This window comes from Alligator mississippiensis, chromosome 12, assembly GCF_030867095.1.
Source record: "Alligator mississippiensis isolate rAllMis1 chromosome 12, rAllMis1, whole genome shotgun sequence".
Lineage (NCBI taxonomy): Eukaryota > Metazoa > Chordata > Crocodylia > Alligatoridae > Alligator > Alligator mississippiensis.
This window is the reverse complement of record NC_081835.1, coordinates 45,800,891-45,818,632: the sequence shown is the minus strand read 5'-3', so window position 1 is coordinate 45,818,632 and position 17,742 is coordinate 45,800,891. Positions and strand designations below refer to the sequence as shown.

Sequence of the window (17,742 nt, the reverse complement as noted above, 5' to 3'; positions counted from 1 at the left end):
GTCCGATAGGCTCCACAGCGCTTAGAGATCTTCACACCGCGTGAAGATCCCTCCTCCTGGTGTTCGTGGAGTCCTCCAACTTGGGCGGAAACCACTCAAGCTTTTTATACGGCTAGCAAGCCAATCACTAGCTGCCACGTAGGAATAATTTAGAACTAGCCAATGGTGGGGCACAAATTTGAATATGAATGGCGGGAACTCCTTGCAACGTGCATTTCTGTGCTGCAACAAAGAAATGCACCCTGCAAAGAAAGCTACTGGTGGCGGGAATTCTTTTGCACTGGGGTTCTCCTCTGCAGCAGAAAACTCCACCGTGCAAAGAAGCTGCAATTTAGCGGGAACAATTTAGCAGTGCCGAAGCACTCACAAACAAAAATCACAACTTTGGGTTGTGACAGAAGAGACATGCCAGCATGCCTGGTGTAGCAAGGGGAAGAGCGCCTGCATACCAGATGCAGTGCACTGGGGGTCTGTGGGCCATGCCAGTGCAGCCTGTGGGGCGTGCAGCTTCTGCCTGTTTAGAAGTTGGTCAGTCTTGCCATAAGTCTTCCCATGACATTGTTAGTCCAGGTTTTGGGGAACCCATTGAATAGAAATGGAAGCTTCTTCCCACCTGATTTTAACTATTTAAAATTATGTCCTTTTTCAAAGTTAACTTGCTGTAAATTAGCCCTCAGGGAACTAGTATTCAGGCAATGAATATTCTATAATTCTGTTTGAAAGTTCAATGTGAATTAAGTTTATGTACATAATGTCTGGGTAAACACATCTTTATTTCACACTAGCTTGATGGTCTTCGAACTCTCATACCACACTGTTTTGCATAACACCAAGACAGACCAGTCTGTTTACTCTTATGCTCTCTACTACCCTAAGATCATGTTGATCAGATGTTGCTTCCCCATTTAATCAAGCAGGCATCCAGGAGAGGGCCATTATTTGTAGTTGTATTTTCCTAGAGTAAGTACCACTGGACTACTGTGACAGTTCAGGAAGCCATTGCTTCCTTAGGAATAAGGAACCATAGAAATAAGAATGCTTACAAAGCAATTGCTAAAGGAAAGGTGTCACAACTGGTCCACCCAGTAATGCCAGGTCAGCACCCTTCCTTAAAAGCACCCACTTTCTTTTTCCTAATGTATTTCCCTTCTAGTTGATCAGGACTGCGCACTTGCCATCCCCCTCACGCTCAAATGGCAACCCTATGCTGCCCACCTCCCTTATTTAGCATAGCAGATTTAAAAAAAAACATAATGTAAATGACATTAGTCTGAAGTCAGGCAGAAGGCAGAGCAGGGTGGCACCCTATAAACTTACTCACTCAGAGGTGCATAAGCCGCAGCCTACCTCATGAGATGAGTCTAAATAGTGTGGAAACTAAGCATTATTCAAATTATTTTGCCTCACCCGCCCCGCTAGAGGATGCAGTTTTCATAGCATACCAAAATGCTATGAAAGTATATTAACACTGTACAAGATATATTCCACAACATTGTATCACATATATTTCATAGGAGTGTACTTGGCACAATGCATAACATTTAAACAGTAAACTTTCTGGGGCACATTTCACACCATAAAACTTGCATATCATGAAAATGCACAGAGATCAATAAAGTCTCAGTAAAGCAAAATGCAGAGAATACTGCCAACACCTATTCCAGAAACAGTGGACAATTACAACAAAACTATTTTCTGACAGACTTTATAAGAGTCTGAAGCAGATATAAAATAGAATTCAAGGCAGAGGAAGTATTATATTTGGGCTTCAACTGGGCTTCAACATTGCAAGGCAAAGCTGTCTGGCATAAGTAAATCTGCCCTTCCAGACCTACAGCAACTTAGGGGAATGATTTTGCACATCAGCAGCCTACCTTAAACCTTCTGAAACAAGCATGTTCTTAGCTTTCTGGTCAACGGATCAGTTAAATATGTTCCAGAATAATGAATGCCTGCAACAAGACATATTCAAGAACTGACCTGCAACCTGCAAACTTCTTGGAACCCTCAACCTATCCCTAATATCCAACAAAAGCTCTGTCCAGTAATACAGTGCTGTGATCTGCAAAGCAGCCACAAACAATCAGAACCTACAAAACAAAAATCCTTCAACATTCTACTCAGGAACCATTCAAGCACACTAAGGACCAGATTCTAGTCCATTAATTTGTTGTCTAATTGAACTTAGGTACCTATGTGCAATTTGATTCCATGCTCTTTTAAGTCACTGAAAATCCACTATAACATCTGCTAAACATCATTTTATCCCCAACAAACTAAGCCACAAAAGGGTAATGCAGAGGAGGACCCATCAACTTTTTTCATTAACTGTTTTCAAGAACTCAAGCAGGGTGGAGCTGGATCACATTTAAGCATCTAAGTCCATTTAGGCACCTAAAAGGAATAGAATCTGGCCCATAGTGTAAAAAAAGGGCACACTGCATCAGGATTTCAAGGCACTGGGAAAGTAGGATAATGACTTATCTCCAATCTTCAGACGACCAGGAAGGAGCTATAAGGATAGCATTTCAAAGTTGAGGTAAAATATATATTATTTACTGCCATGGAAACTAAACAAACAACAACAACAGTTTTTGTTAACTTCCTCAGCTGTCATGCCCTTGCACCTGAACTAGTGCAACTGCCAAAGATGGGAGCCTTATCATCTCCCACAAATGTGAATGGGAGAAAAGAGGCTTAAGGAGGAGGAAGACAGGGAGCTAACCAGACATAGCCTTAACATGACCCATGAGACTATGGAAAAAGGCAGGGACACTCCGAGTCAACTTCAAGAGATCATGCACAAACTAACCATATTGCTTGAAAACATACTGCATCAAAGCCCCTGCAGCACAGCTCAACAGCCTTAAGCAATTCCCATACTACTGCCCTGAAGGACTGTGCATACTGGAAACAGTTCAGAGCATAGCCACCTGAAGAACTTCTTTCCATGTTCTGGCACTGGATCTATACTCCAGATACCTTCTTCTGGTCAGACCTAAACCCTCAGACCAACCATGACCTCTCCATTCAATAATAAGTGAATTTTACTGATACACAGTGATAGTAGATAAGAATACTGCAAACAATTCTATACCAACCAGTCCCAGGATTCACAGAGTCAAGGTATGTCTGACCAGCGTGTAAGCTTCACTCTGAGGTTCTCTCTTGAAAGTCAGATGTCAGCAGCCTGGAGGTTGGAGGTTAAAGCCCACCCACCTCAGTGGGGTGGATGAGATGGGCTGGTGGTGTGCTTTCTGTCCATGGTGGCCTTGGATTCTTCTCTTGGGGACCCTCTGCTGCTCTGAAATCCCTCCTTTTGTATTCTCTCTCTCTTTGGATGACTCTTCTTCTCTGGGCATAGAAGATTGGCCTTTCTGTGGTCACCATACTGTCCACATTCTGTCCTGTCAGCATATTCCCTTGTTTCACAAACCCATCATATGCATACATTCTAATTTGCTTCTTTCCGGTGTCCTCCTAATTTGGTCACCTCTACCAAAACCAGAAATCCCAAGGGCTCTGCACTTGGACACTGTGACTTGGTGCTAATGCTGCAGGGTCTCTTAACTCTGTCATGGGACAGTGTGGTACATGTCTTCAATTTCCCAGCCTGTGTGTCTGCTTGCTGCTTGTCGGTGTCAGTCACATTGGGCTTTGAAGGAGACTATCATAAACAGGCTTTTAGAAATCAATCCTTATTGTTGCCCTGGACCATTGCTCTAATGCATATCCAGTTCCCAAAAGCAAACCTCTAAATGCCATTTTCTAGACATCATGTGGATCACTGGCTCAAGGCAGCAAGAAACCCACCTGCAAATCCTCAAACACAAAGAAATTGCTTTTGGCCACAGCAATCCAGTCCACAACTTACCAGGAGAGTGGGCAGGCAAAAAGCCTATAGTTGTGCCTGGTAGTAAACTGTAGGGTCCTTGTGTTTGTATTAGCACTTCTAAAAAAGATGTGCACTTACATTGTATAAGCTTACACTGTTGCATTGCTAATTTTTAAGTTTCTATTTTGAATGTTATTCAATTTTTTTCACTTTTTACAGACGTATATACATCTACTTTTCATTTACACTTTTAAAAAAGACTGCTTTTGTTGAAATGTGACTGATAAAAATATTTAAAAATTAATAAAAACATAAAATATCATAACCATTTGAATAAAATACAAGTAAAAAATTGTGCATGGGTACACATGCACATTTCCTCAGAGTAAAAATGTGCTCAGGCAATTGGAAAGGATGCCTTGCTGGGTAGTCACAGCATTCTGAAAATCTCAGCACCTCTGCCTGCCAACCATTGATGCTTTCACAGATATACAAAAGAGAGACTGCAATTACAATACTAGCAAGTATTGCTTAGTCAATTAGCCTTGTCATTAGACAAATGACATCTTTCCATCAGTCTCCCAAAGGTACAATTCACTGTCATTCTCCAAACGCTTAGACAGCGTTTAAACAGTGCCTTTCTATGATCCACATCTCCAGTGAAAAAGGCTTCAGTCACCAGGGAAATAAAGTATAAGCTAGATCTGCCAGAATGACCAAGGGAATGTCGCTATCCTGAATGGCAATAGTGGTCATATGAGGAAAATCTTTTTCATTAATAAAAAATATATGATTTCCTAAGGATCCTAGAATCACTATCCATTCCGGATCATCTCGCTTTAATTTTAACGAATCTGCTATAATGGTACTCCAGCCTTGCAGTCAAGGAGAAAAGTATCAAAGCTTTCTAATTTGTAAATGCAGATGCATGGCCTAGTAGGCAAAGAATGAGAATGTGATCAACTGCTCCATTACAGTCTGGGAACTTCATTTTTGCAAAGCCATCAGTAATCCCCTGAGCCCTGGCAAGCCTTGTAAGCTGTACCAACAATACATTTTAATACCAGTCCATCACAACAGCCCTGGCAGTCAGCCCTGCCAGTTGGTTACCTACTGACCAAAATGTACAAGGAGTGTGAACTTCCAGAAGGAACAGCCTTGTGCTTCTGAACAGTTAGGGGAACTCTCATATTGGTTAAGCTGCCACTGTAGCTCCAGTGTGCGCTCTGTAAGGATTTCCAGAAGAGTGACTTTTTGTCATCCTTGAATTCTTCAACCACTTCTGGTCATCCTAGATCTGTAGTTCAATGCTCTCTTCCTGCCATATGGAAGCAATATTTGGACTGGAGTAGCAAGCACTTGGACATATGACTATGTCTAGCTCAAACAATTTACTCTGCAACAGTTATTGCACAACAGCTCAGTGCAAAATAGCCTCTGTATATAGACAAGCCTTTAGAAAATGTTTGCAACACACCGATGTTGCAGCAGTTATCTTATACAGATGATGCTGTATTCAGAGAGATAAAATTTCCAATGGAATTTAGTTGAATAAGTCTTGGGAAGCAAAGTAAGCAGCCAGCTTTTTGAGTGATTCAAGCATTTTCTACATAACCAGAAGCCAGATTTCAGCTCCATATAGCTAAATCTACACTCAAATTCAATTTGCAGCTCTCTCTTACAGATGATAAAGCATCGTCTTCAGAAGCTAACTACCTGGTTATTAATTTATCTTCTAAAAACACTGTTATTAATGCCAACAGAATGCCAGAATGATTCATTTCAAGGAGTAAATCTTATCTACCTATTTATATCCTGATGGCTGTAAAAGGCCACAGACCTGGCAAAATGCTTGGAAAGTGAATATTCCTTGCATGGTAAATCCACAGAGGTTGTTGCTATACTACATTATAGAGAGAAGTTTTTGTAGCGGTGAGGTTCAGTAAAATCTGCATCTTTTGGAATTCATGGCTTAACTCACCCAACTGAATACAACTGTTCTTTCTGAATGAGTTTCAGTTTTCTTTTACAACTTGTCCACATTAAATGGCCCTGTTTTACCCTGATATCTAGGTGGCTTTTTTGTGATGTCAGCCACATTCATTTTGGAAGCCAAATTCTAGATCATGATATTCTTGCTTGAATGGAGGCCCCCTCTACATGTGCAGGTAAAGGCACAATGGGATCTAATGCATGAGCCACATAATTGTGCCTCCTGCCACGCCACACACACTATCCAGGACCTACAATTAATTCTGGGAACAAAGAAAAGATACAACCGTAAATGAAGGACCAGTAATTAATGAATTAAAGATGATTCTGCAGCCTTTACATTAACTAGTAATTCAGCTACTCAACTCCCACAGTGACATATAATCCTCAGGAACTAATACTGAGTTCTGAGACTACTGTTTAGCTAACAGCCAAAAAAGGAATAGGTAAATAAAACTCTGGACCAATTAATGGGCATGTCTACATGCCTTAAAGAATTGGCAAGGGTCAGCAACCCATGGACCATATCCAGCCAACAGAACAATTAGTTTTGGCTGCAGGTATTCTCCCCATGATGCTGCAGAGACAAGACGTGGCAGCAGCTGGGTCCTAATGCCCACCAACTGCCCTCCGACTGAGGGTAGGTAATTTTGGCCTGCAGTTGGAAAAAGTTGCCTATCTTGGCATAGGGCATCCATAATACTGATTAATTTAGTTCTGTTTTTGTTTGTGTGCTTGTCTTCTGTTAGTCCCACAAAAATATCATTTCTAGGGGCACACTAATACAGATTTTTGGGGCCGATACCAATAGCTGATTTTTAAGCAGGCATATCGGCCAATACAATCCAATTTCCAATACAGTTGCCTCCTGCTGGTAAGTCCGGTGTGGTGGACAGGGAGGGAGGGAGGGAGGAAGGGGCATGGGGGGCAGATCAATGCACCCCGCAGTAAGGGAGGGGGCAGAAGCAGGCACTGCCAAGGCAGGGAAGGGAGTGGGGAGGGCTGAAGACATGGCGGGTGGGGTGGGGAGGGAGGCAGCTCCCTCCATTGCTCACACCCCAGGAGGACATGGGGGCTGGGGCGGGGTGGGGGGGAGGTGCCCACTGGATCTGCACAGGGCAGGGTGGCCTGCAGCTGGGCTCTTCTCAGTGAGGGCTGGGTTGGGCTTGGAGCAGGTGCCGAAAGGATGCTGCATCCACCCCACATTTCACTGGAGCTCTGCTCCTAGTGCTGCTGCCTCCAGGCACAGCCCTGCCTCAATGCCCTGCCTCCACCCACGTGCCAGGAAAAGCACAAGCTGTGCTGGGTGGCTGGTGGTGGCAGCACAGGGAGTGGAGTGGTGCTGAAATTTGGAGTGGATGCATCATCCTCCCAGTGCCACCAGCGCTCACTCTGAGCCCAGCCCCCATCAAAAACAGCCCCACACAGCCCCAGCTGCAGCCTGCCCTGCTCCGCACAGATCCAGGGACACCGCCCCCCACTCCCCTGTGCCCTCCTAGCATGCAAGCAACGGTGGGAGCTGCCCCCCCTGATGAGCGCCCCACCCCACCCTGGCTGGGCAGCTCCTGCCCCTGCCCCCTGCCTCACTGTGGGGGGGGAGGTGGGGGCTGATCTGCACCCCCCCAACCCCTTCCCTTCCCCCTCCCCCTTCCACCACACTGGACTTACCCGCTGGAAGCAGCTTTCCAGCCTGCTGGATGTGCTCCTTGCTGCCTGAGTGCTGTGCTGCAACCGCTTGCAGCATGGGAATTTATCGGCCAAATTATCAGCCCCATCAAGCTTATATTCGATACAGCCAGTTTTCTTTATATTGGTCCTGATCCGATATCAGACCAATATATCCGTGCACCACTAATTATTTCTTAAGGTCAACATTTTTATACATAGCTTTTCATAGTGACAATAAGTTTTCAAAAATGCATGTACTGCTTATTTCATATATAAAACTCAGCAAGGCATGTAGAAGAGAGAAATTGTACAACAGGCTTTAGCTGTCAAAAATTTAAAAAATTAACATTAAAAAAATATCAAATTGACTGACCATCTTTGACATTAAAAAAGGAGACTCCAAGCTTATCAAAGACATCTAAGGACAATTTTATGGAAAGTGGTAGTCTAGATGTTTGAAGATGTTAATTTGTGCTCTTTTGAGCAACTGGAATGGTCTAGACAGCAATCTGTCACTGCAGAAAATTGAGGTGACAGCGCAAATTAATTATCAGATTACAAGAATGGCTGCAAACAGTGCAAAAAGTTACAGCAATAGTAGTGAAATATAGAGGTGCACCAATACATCAGTCCCATATCAGATCGGCACCGATAAAGAAGAAAACTGACGGCATCAGAAATTGGCCTGATATGGCTGACAATTTGGTAGATAAATGGCCCATGCATATGCGCAGCCACAGCACAGCACATAAGCAGTGAGGACCATTGCTGGGCAGCTTGCAGAGGGGCATGCAGCCAGTAAGTCTGGTGTGGTGGAAGGGGAGGGGGGAGTGAAGGGGCGAGTGGGAGGCCAAATCAAGGCCCCTGTGGTGAGGGAAGAGTGGGGCTGGGGCACGGGCAGAGGCTGAGCCAAGCGCTGCCCAGTTGGGGCAGGGTGAGCAGGCGAGGGACAGAGCCACAATTCGTCCAGATCACTTGTCTGGCGACCCATCCAGCACTCACCTGTTGCTGCTCCCACCGCTCATCCGGGAGGGCAGGGGGTGTGCCTCTGGATCTGCACGGAGTGGGGCATGGCGGGGAGGGGTGGGGCAGGCCAGCCTCTTCCTGGAGGGGCAGGGCAGTGCAGGACAAGTGGCGGTAGTAGGCTGCGGGGGGCTAATGGCTGGGAGGGGGTGGGGGGGGGTTAAGGTGAATTTTGGGGTGGCTGCAGCCTCCCCCCGTAGCCCCCTCTCAGCGCTGCCACCAGTCCTGCATGCAGCCCCACTCTGCCAGGAAGAGTCCACCCCATGCAGATCTGGGGGTACACCCCCCCCAATGCCTTCCCAGATGAGTGGTGGGAGCAGTGGCAGGAGCTGCCGGGCGAATGGGCTAGTGCTGGATGAGTTGCTGGACCAGCAGCTCCCGGACAAGTGGCACACAGCAGCAGGAACCATCCCATCCACCCCTCGGATGAGCCATGGCCCCATCTACTGCCCTCCCCTCTCCGGCTGGGCAGCATTTGCCCCAGCCCCAACCCACTCCTCCCTCAGAGTGGGGGTCTTGATCTGCCCCCCCATGCCCCTTCCCTCCCACCCCCACCACACCAGACTTACCAGCTGCATGCAGCATTTTGAGCTGCTGGGATGGTATCAGAAATCAGATCGGTATCAGACAATATGCCTCCTTAAAAATCAGCTATCCATATCAGCCCCCAAAATCTGTATTGGTGCACCCCTAGTGAGATGCACTATACTTTGCTCTAATATTGTTCATAGATTATACTATAAAGTAGTAGTGCTTCATGGAATACAGTCAGTGTAGAAAACTAACAGAGAGTGTGCAGTATTCCTGGCAAGCTGCAAGACAGAAAACTCTTGTACAAGTGAATACCTCCTCAACCAAGAATTCTCCCAGAAAGGATACTTACAGCATATCCTTTCATAACTGGTTTTGGAAGACCACGGAACATTGCTACCAGATCCTCTTACAGTGCATAATTATAAAAGGAAAAAAAGTGTACCACTTAATACATACAGAAGACAAAATAACCAATACCCTGGAAGTGTCTGGGACTGTGAACTTCAAGCTTCTATTGGCTTGAGATCTGATATAATACAAATACCAAGAAAAGTCAGAAAATCTTTGTTACCATCATACATTATAAACTGATAATCATACATAACATATCTTGAAAACATTAGTTTCTTGCAAATTATTTGACCATGGAGAGCCTTCCATCAGTCTGAACTGCCTTAGAAAACTAAGGATCTCCTTAAAATGTATGCATTTATGTATGCACTTATATGTTGCCAAGTACAGCATTAATAAACATAGATTTCCCATCCACAGAAAACTTTTAAATGAGCAAAAAAGACATTTCAGAAAAGCACGCTGATGCCAAATTGCTCTTGCTAATATTAAAAGTTGATAAGCTGGCCTTGAAAGTATTGTAAGGCATTTATCTATTTCATGGTGATGTGTGAATGTTACTCTTTTAACAAAATAGGACTTCAGGGTATAGACAGACAAATACAAAACATGTCAAAATTCTTTTTTTTTTTTTTTTTTTTTTTAAGTGCTTAGCCGCACTCTGAAGCATCCTAGCCTGCCTGTCCCTGAGATGTGCTTCCAAGTTGAACCTGTTTCAATCAGGGTCATTTTTTATACATTTATACATTTTGTAACACTAAAACACTGCATCATTTATAGTGCTTTAAAGCTGTTTAGCAATAGAAGTCTGTCTATGCCCTCAGCATATAAAAAAGAAAAAATGCTTTTGATTCAAGATAATTAATACAATGATAGTTCTGAGTGTAATCATGCCTTCCATAGTAAAACTTCAAGGGGAAGAAAACTTGGTGAAACCATTTCTAAACAGTCTGTTCTAGGGGTTAGTAATCTACAGCCCATAGACTGGATATGATCCATCAAGTGATTCTATCCATCCTAGAAACCTGGGACATGGGCAGCAATTTGGTGGCAAGGGGAACCGGCAGCATTTAGCTGGGGGGAAAGTGGTGGCAGACAGGTCACAACTGATGGCCCCCATTTGGAGCAAAATGTGCTAATTTGGCTTGTCATTTCCAAAAGATAGTTGACCCTGTTCTGTTCCCAGGGTAGACTGAAGGATAAGCTGTTGATGTGGCTCCCAGACCCCCATTATTTAGGAAACAGGAAATCTGGGCTGTCTGCATTGTTTCCTGAGTCCCCTGTAGCTCTTGCCTAAGAGACAGTAGTACACAGAACATAATGACTATTATTACATCATTATAGTTATTTTTAAATAATTTCTCTTTGTTTCTTATGACTAAGTTGAGAATGACTTCTCTTCCTGTGTAACATAAAACTAGCTGTTCCTAGGAGCAAATGTTTAAGGTTAAAAAAACCTGCTTCTTTAAACTTGAGTTCCAGTGTGGGTAATTGAAAAAAATCATTATTACTGTTTTGTTTGCCGTTCTGATGGCTCTAAGTATTATGTGCTCAATATCCTTTTCTTTACCCAGAAACTGGTTGCAAAATCCTATTACTGTGTTTGGATTCTTGTGACCTGGGATTTAAATTCATATGGATTCTGCTGCATAGTCTGCGCTATTCAGAAACATCATAACATTTAATTCTACAGATTTTTTTTAGAGATAGTGCTATTCTCTCCCTTCTGTGAACTGATCTGTCTTTTCTGTATGGTCTATGGCCAAGCATTCTAGCAGCCAGCTATTACAAATGCTGATGTTCAGCCACATAGCAGACATGTCCTATCTCAGACATTTTTAGCTCATTTATCTTTGCTCTAAAACTTCTCATGCCATTAGATAAACTATATATATGCCTACTTTTATTCACTTCTACTACTGACATTCTTTTCTCTTCTGGAATGTTACTCTCCAATCTCAACTTGTTCGCTTCTCCAGGGCAGCATAGTTATTGTTCTTTTCTCTGAATACCATACAGAGAATTCTCCATTGTATTACTAATATTCCTAGCAGATATTTTTCTTTTTGTAAGTGTTTCTACTTTGACTAGCGATGCCAGAGTTCCTATACAGTGGTCAGATAGTGGGTTTTATCTTTAGCTTTAAGCTTATTTCTTTTTTTTCCTATTTAACGGATATTTTTCAGTATGAACTAACATACTGAAGAGGCTGATTCCCTTCAATGCCAAGCTCCCTTTCAGTCTTAATGGCTTTTTTCTCAGTACTCCTTCTGTCACTTTCCCTTGTTCACTGTCTGCAGCCTTGTTTAGCAAAAATATCCATATATATGAAGTTCCAGCATGGTTTGTTGGGTTCCATTTATACTGGTGGGAGTTTAAATGTGAAGTCTCCATATGCTGCATTGCAAAGCAGTCACTTAATATAATTCCATCAGTCTACGTCCTTTGGAGCTTTTTTCAACTAAGAAGGGAGTAACTGAATTTAACAGGATGGCCAGATGAGTTCTCATCAATGCATTCAAGTTCTTCTCTCAGTGGGCATCCTAACACAGGTGAAAGGTGGATGTGACTAGGGTAAGTTACAAAGGATAATTTGACTTTTCTTCTCTTTGGTGACTTGCACAGAATTTTTTCCTGTACTTTAATTATAACTAATCCTTCCTCCTGCTTAAAGAAAAGTTGTTATAGGGTGATATTTCTTTTGAAAAGGTCAGCTGCGTGCCCTGAATAAATCTCTATTGTGCTTTCATAGAACTAAGCAAGTTTGGAATGTCTTGCTTTCCAAGAACTGATTCTGGACAACGCAAGTTTTTGTTTAAGGTCATTGGCTACAATTCCAGACACAAATATAAACTACTGTAATCCCCTTTAGCTCCATCAGAAAGAAGACTCGTGTGGGAAGACTCTTCGCAGTGGGAATGAGCATAGAGGTATAAATCTGGGAAAGCATCCACAGAGAATTATATGGATTACCAAACCTAAAACCAAATTAAAGATGACTACTATCGCCCCACAGATCCACAGTGTTAATCATTGGATCAGACAGTGTCAGTTCTGATTTTTTGTACGCTGTCACCCCAAAACAAAGATGTACATCTGTTACACTGATTATTACCAATTTTTGGCAAACTGACAAAGTTTTAATAGTAATGCAGATACACTGCAATGCATAAATTCCCTCAGATTTACTATCCCCTCTGCTGTTACAAATTAAACAAATCTGACCTAGAATGCATTAAGATACATGCTTCTGCAGTAAGTACTGATTAGTAAGCAGATAGCTGGTCTTTTTAACATTTTTAATCATATCCATTTATTGCAGAAATGGTACACATAAAACTCATAAAAAGCGGTATTTGGTATTTCAGTTACCTACAGGCAGATATGTCAACAGTTTGCAAATGCACTGCATTTGAAAGTTTGTCCAAGTCTTGCCTGACCATGTAGTTGGGGACAGAAGTTGTGCATAAACCAGTTGAAGTGATCAGAAACCAGTTTAAAACTGTAACAGAACAGCAGTTCAGTGCACATAAACTGCTTTCAAAATGGCTGAAACCAGTTTAAGATAAACCTGGATGTAGCATCAGACAACTGTCAAATCAGTTTATGGAACTTCTGTCCCAGATCCCCTCCTGATTCAAGTTAACTCAGAGTCCCCCAGCATCCCTGGATGCTTTGCAGTCCTAGGCTGTGCTGTCTGCTCCAGTGGAGCAGGACTGGCCTTGTCCCCCTACTTTCACATTGCTGAGGCAGTAAAGCCTCTGCTTCCTAGCCTGTGCCTGTCAGCCTGGTGGTATAGGGGACAGGGGAACAGACCCCAGGCCCCCCTAGCCCAAGTCTGCACAGCACAAGGAGAGGGAAAGCACCCTCCGCGGGGCTTATCACCTCCTACCCTCAACTCTACAGACCCTCAAGTCAGGCTGTAATCCTTTTAGACCAGCAGTGGGCAAAATGGTGGGTCCAGCCAGCAGTGGTTGGGGACGATTTCCATGGAGACACCAACAGCAGCTGCGCTGTGATAGTGTGGGGCTGGAGTTTCCATGGAAACCGGCCCCAGCAGCGCTGGCAGGGCATGCAGCATGGCGGGGAGCTGCTCTGGGGCTAGGCAGGGATCTTGTGGCAGTGACAGCATGGGCAGGGGCTGCTGGGAAATTAAGTCTACTGTGGGCTAGATCCAGCCCATGGACTGGACTTTGCCTGCCTCTGCCTTAAATCAACCCTTCAGCTACCTCTGCCCCTGAGTGGCTTGGGGGGGGGGCACTGAACCCCCAGCTGGGGTCTACAAGGCACAGGAAGAGGAAAGTCCCTTCTGCTGGACTTTTCACCCTCCACAGCCTAAGGCCTATGTACACACCACGAGATTTGCCCTTTCAGGTGCTGCAACTGCATGTCTGTTTGCATGAGCGGGATTTCCCACTGTTTTAAAAGTCTTTTCAGCATGTCAAAGTAAAACTGCCTGGATGTAATTTAGTTTGGCTCACCCCAAATTAAAGCGTTGCATCCATGGATTTGTTACATGCAAAACACAAAGGCACTCAAAGACGTGTAATGAGCCTCTTTGTCCACCAGACGGTGGTGCTGCTTTTTTGTAATTCACCCCTTTGTCCAGAAGATGTCACCTTGAACTGGCGCGATGCGGCAGCCCCATCACAGGGTGGGGGGGTACCACAAACCTCCCCTTTTCCTCCCTCCAGCTTGTACTGGGGCCAGACATGCCACCGCCTGCATGAGACGGAGCCACCAAACTCCTGCCTGGTCAGGATGGGGACAGCTCTGGCCCCTCTGGCAGGGCTGTGGGGACAGGGGGTTGTGGATCAGGAGTGCAGGGTGGGAACTGACTGGGCTGGGGGGGGGAGCTGTGGGTTGGGAGTGTAGGGCACTGGCAGCACTAGGGGGCTGTGGGTCAGGAGCGAGGGGCACAATCATGGCCCAGGGGGCAGGGCACTGTGGTTTGGGAGTGAGGGGCACTGGCAGGACTGGGTTCAGTGGGTCAGGAATGAGAGGCAGCAGCAGGGCTGGGGGTGGCTGTGGCTTGGCATTGAGGGGCAACAGAATGGGCAAGGGCAGGGCTCAGATCCATTAGCCCAAGGGTTCTCAACCGGGGGTACGCATACCCCCGGGGTACTTGGGAAGGCCCCAGGGGGTACACGTGGGCACGTGGGGATGGAGTGCCGCTACCCACCACCCCGCGCTGCCACCTCCCAGGAGCAGGGCCGGAGGGAAGGAGGGACAAGGGCAGTGACACCCCTCTGCAAGCCACACAGCTGGGTGGGGAGAAGCTCACACATGGCCACTGCCACCACCTGCTGTCCCATGCTACCACCTCTCTGCGACCAACCACATACCCCCTCCCCTCCCCCACTCCTTGTGGCTGCCGGGGCTACATTTATTAAAAACGGTTGAAAATCCCTGCCTTAGCCCCACCCTCTCACTAGCTGTACTTGCCCCCAAGGGGCTGGGCAGTGGAGGGGAAGGGAGGAATCCCCCCTCTGACACCAGGGGCAGGGATTGGGGGACCCTGCCAGGAACAGGGAACCCCCACTGAGCCTTGGGAATCCAGCCAGCCCTGGGCTAGAGGGATGGTTGTCCCTCCTGCCTCTGGGACAGGGCCAAGCCCTGTGGGACCATACTGAGAGGTGGGAAGGAAGGAATAACTTCTCTGTACCAGGGGCAGGGCTCCAGGACCCTGCAGGGGGTGGGGAAGCTCCACTGAGGCTCACGATCTAGCCAGGCCAGGGCTGGAGGGACTGCTCCCCTCTGGCTGGGACAGCAAAGGTTGGGGGATGTGTGATGGGCAGCCAATCAAGGATGAGCCCTGCTTGGCTGCATTTGGGTGCCTTTGGCAGCAGCCAGCAGGCTGGGAGGCATGTGCTAGTGCCCCATAATCCTGGTATGGGCCACTGCAGGGGTCTTGTTGCCTTTCTGGTTTCAAAAGCGAACATCAGTTCATTTTATTATTGGTTCAATCTATGCAGTTTAGAGAAACCTGCAAAGATTGAATCGATTCAGGCTCTAGCTTTTTCACTGTCTTACTTACCCATAAAAGGTATCACCCACATAAACACTTGCCTCTCATTTATTACAGATAACTAATTTCAAATTAATTAAACCAGATGGTACCTAAATGGTAGCTGTACTTACTCATTCCCCCAATCCAGCCGCACTGTGAGATGTCTCTTGACCTCTCGCACCTGATCCTGTGTCAAGTGACCTGACAGTAACTGTCTACGCAGGTCAATGAGCTCATTCATCACATGGCGCAGTTTGTAGAAAAGATCTACTTTATGCTTCTGTAAAGGTACATTTGGTGGTAGAGGAAGTTGGGAAGGGGAAGATGGGGGGTAGGGGGAGGGAGAGAAAGAGAGAGAGAGAGATTAAACAGTTAAATAACAAAATTTTAACAAATTTCCCTAGAGAAAAGGAAACTCAGAAAGGAATTTTGCTGCTCTAGCAATATGTATCAATGTCACAGGGCTTCCAGGAAACATTAAACACAAACTCCAAGTTCCCCATTCACTTTTTCACAGTTTTTCTAGTTCCACATTTTTGCAATTTTCTTTATTTCAAAGTGTAATGTAGATCTAAAATAACTTCTGTTTTAAGTACACATACTTTCCCTCCTCTGTCCCCCAGAAAAACTAACACAGGCTCTATTTGTTTTTACTGGAAAGGCATATTATCACCAAAAACAAGGCAGACTAGCCCAAGCCTAGATCACAACTGGGGACACAGAAACCCAAGACAGGAGGATGGCAGCACCAAATCAAGCCCTAGGAGAGACTCCAAATTCCTAAGGCAGCAGTCAGCAACATTCTCCACTGGCAGGCTCCAAAAGCCCAACCCAGGTCAAAGGCAAGCTGGTGCTAGGACCTGGTTGTTGCCCCGCTTCTCACTGCCACCTGGCTATGGCACAGCACAGGGAAGATTCCTGCCTGGCTGCAAACACCAGTGAAGCCCCAGCTTCATGGGCCAGATCTAATGGCTTCTACAGGTTGGATCCAGCCCACAGGCTATAGGTTGCTAACCCCTGATTTAAGGTGTTACAGCTCTTAGGAGCTGGGGCACCAAGCTGACCAGTGATAATGCATCAGGGAACTGGAACAATATCATAGCAAAATAACTTTCTGCAAACCAGGACAGATGGGCTGGAATGCTGCCCCTCCAGTTCAGCAGACTAACTAATGGACAATAGTCCCAGAGTAGAGGTACAATATACACATGACTAAATTCACACCACATCCATTTGGGTCTGTGTCCTACTGTATGCCTGAGGGTAAAATACGTTCAAAGCCAATGAAAATCGACTCACAGGCATTTATGAGATGGCAGGACCCTGGCACTACTCTCACCCTAGTCAAATCCTGTGTGAATATCCATAGCAGGTGCTGGTAAACTAGAAGATGTGGGTCAAGGTCCTTGTGAAGAACCAAGCCAAGATGCCTGTGGCCTGATCCAGTATAAACACCAAAAATATGCTGGGATCCTAATACTAGAGATGCCACAGGATACAGGCAACCCACGCTTAACGCTGTTTCACTTAGTGCTATTTCACTATAGTGCTCATTTTACATTGATACCCAATTCCACTTAGCAAGTGTTGTTATAACGCTCACAGGCATCATACAGCTGGCACTGGAACTGACACTAATCCTGGCAGCTCTGATTTTGGTGGCTTTAGAAAGTGAAAAGTGAAACTTGGTTTCGCTTAACGCTTGGTTTTGCTTAATGCTCAGTTTTTCAGGAACCAATTAAAAGCGCTAAGCAGGGGTTGCCTGTACTGCTTTTGATGTGTAGTCAGAGAATTATAGAAAATTAGGGTTGGAAAGGACCTCAGGAGCTCATCTAGCCCAACCCCCTGTTCAAAGCAGAACCATGCTAACTAGATCATTCCAGACCAAGCTTTGTCTAGCCAGGTCTTAAAAACCTCCAAGGATGGAGCTGCTACAACCTCTCTAGGTAACCTGTTTCAGTGCTTTACTACCCTTCTAGTGAGAAAGTTTTTTCCTAATATCCAACCTAAGCTTCCCTTGCTGCAATGCGAGACCATTGCTCCTTGTTCTGTCATCACTAAGAACAGTCTGGCCCAGTGGTGGGCAATTATTTGGGCCCATGGGCTACATAAGCAGTTCTAAGGAACTGCCACGAACTGGTCAGCACCTCCCCTCCCAAGCAACAGACTGGAGCCTGTCTGCTACCATCAATAGTGCACAGCCCTGTGATGCTGGTGGGGACCTGCATGCACAGCCCCGATCCCAGACCACCCTACACCCACTCTAAACTCTGCCTGGTGGAGCAGAGCAGCTGTGGATTAGCCAGAAGCCACACACACAGCCCTGACC

At 45.5% G+C, this 17,742-nt stretch overlaps 1 protein-coding gene across 8 annotated transcripts in view; it reads right to left on the bottom strand.

Annotated features, from left to right (window-relative positions):
• The window catches only part of DOCK3 (dedicator of cytokinesis 3), a 664,549-nt gene that overhangs the window by 359,095 nt on the left and 287,712 nt on the right, over positions 1-17,742 (bottom strand). For all 8 annotated transcript variants that reach the window (XM_059715389.1, XM_059715393.1, XM_059715390.1 and 5 more), the window contains exon 6: positions 15,545-15,693. In XM_059715389.1, coding sequence (XP_059571372.1) covers positions 15,545-15,693 — 149 coding nt within the window. The remainder of the gene's footprint in view (positions 1-15,544; positions 15,694-17,742) is intronic.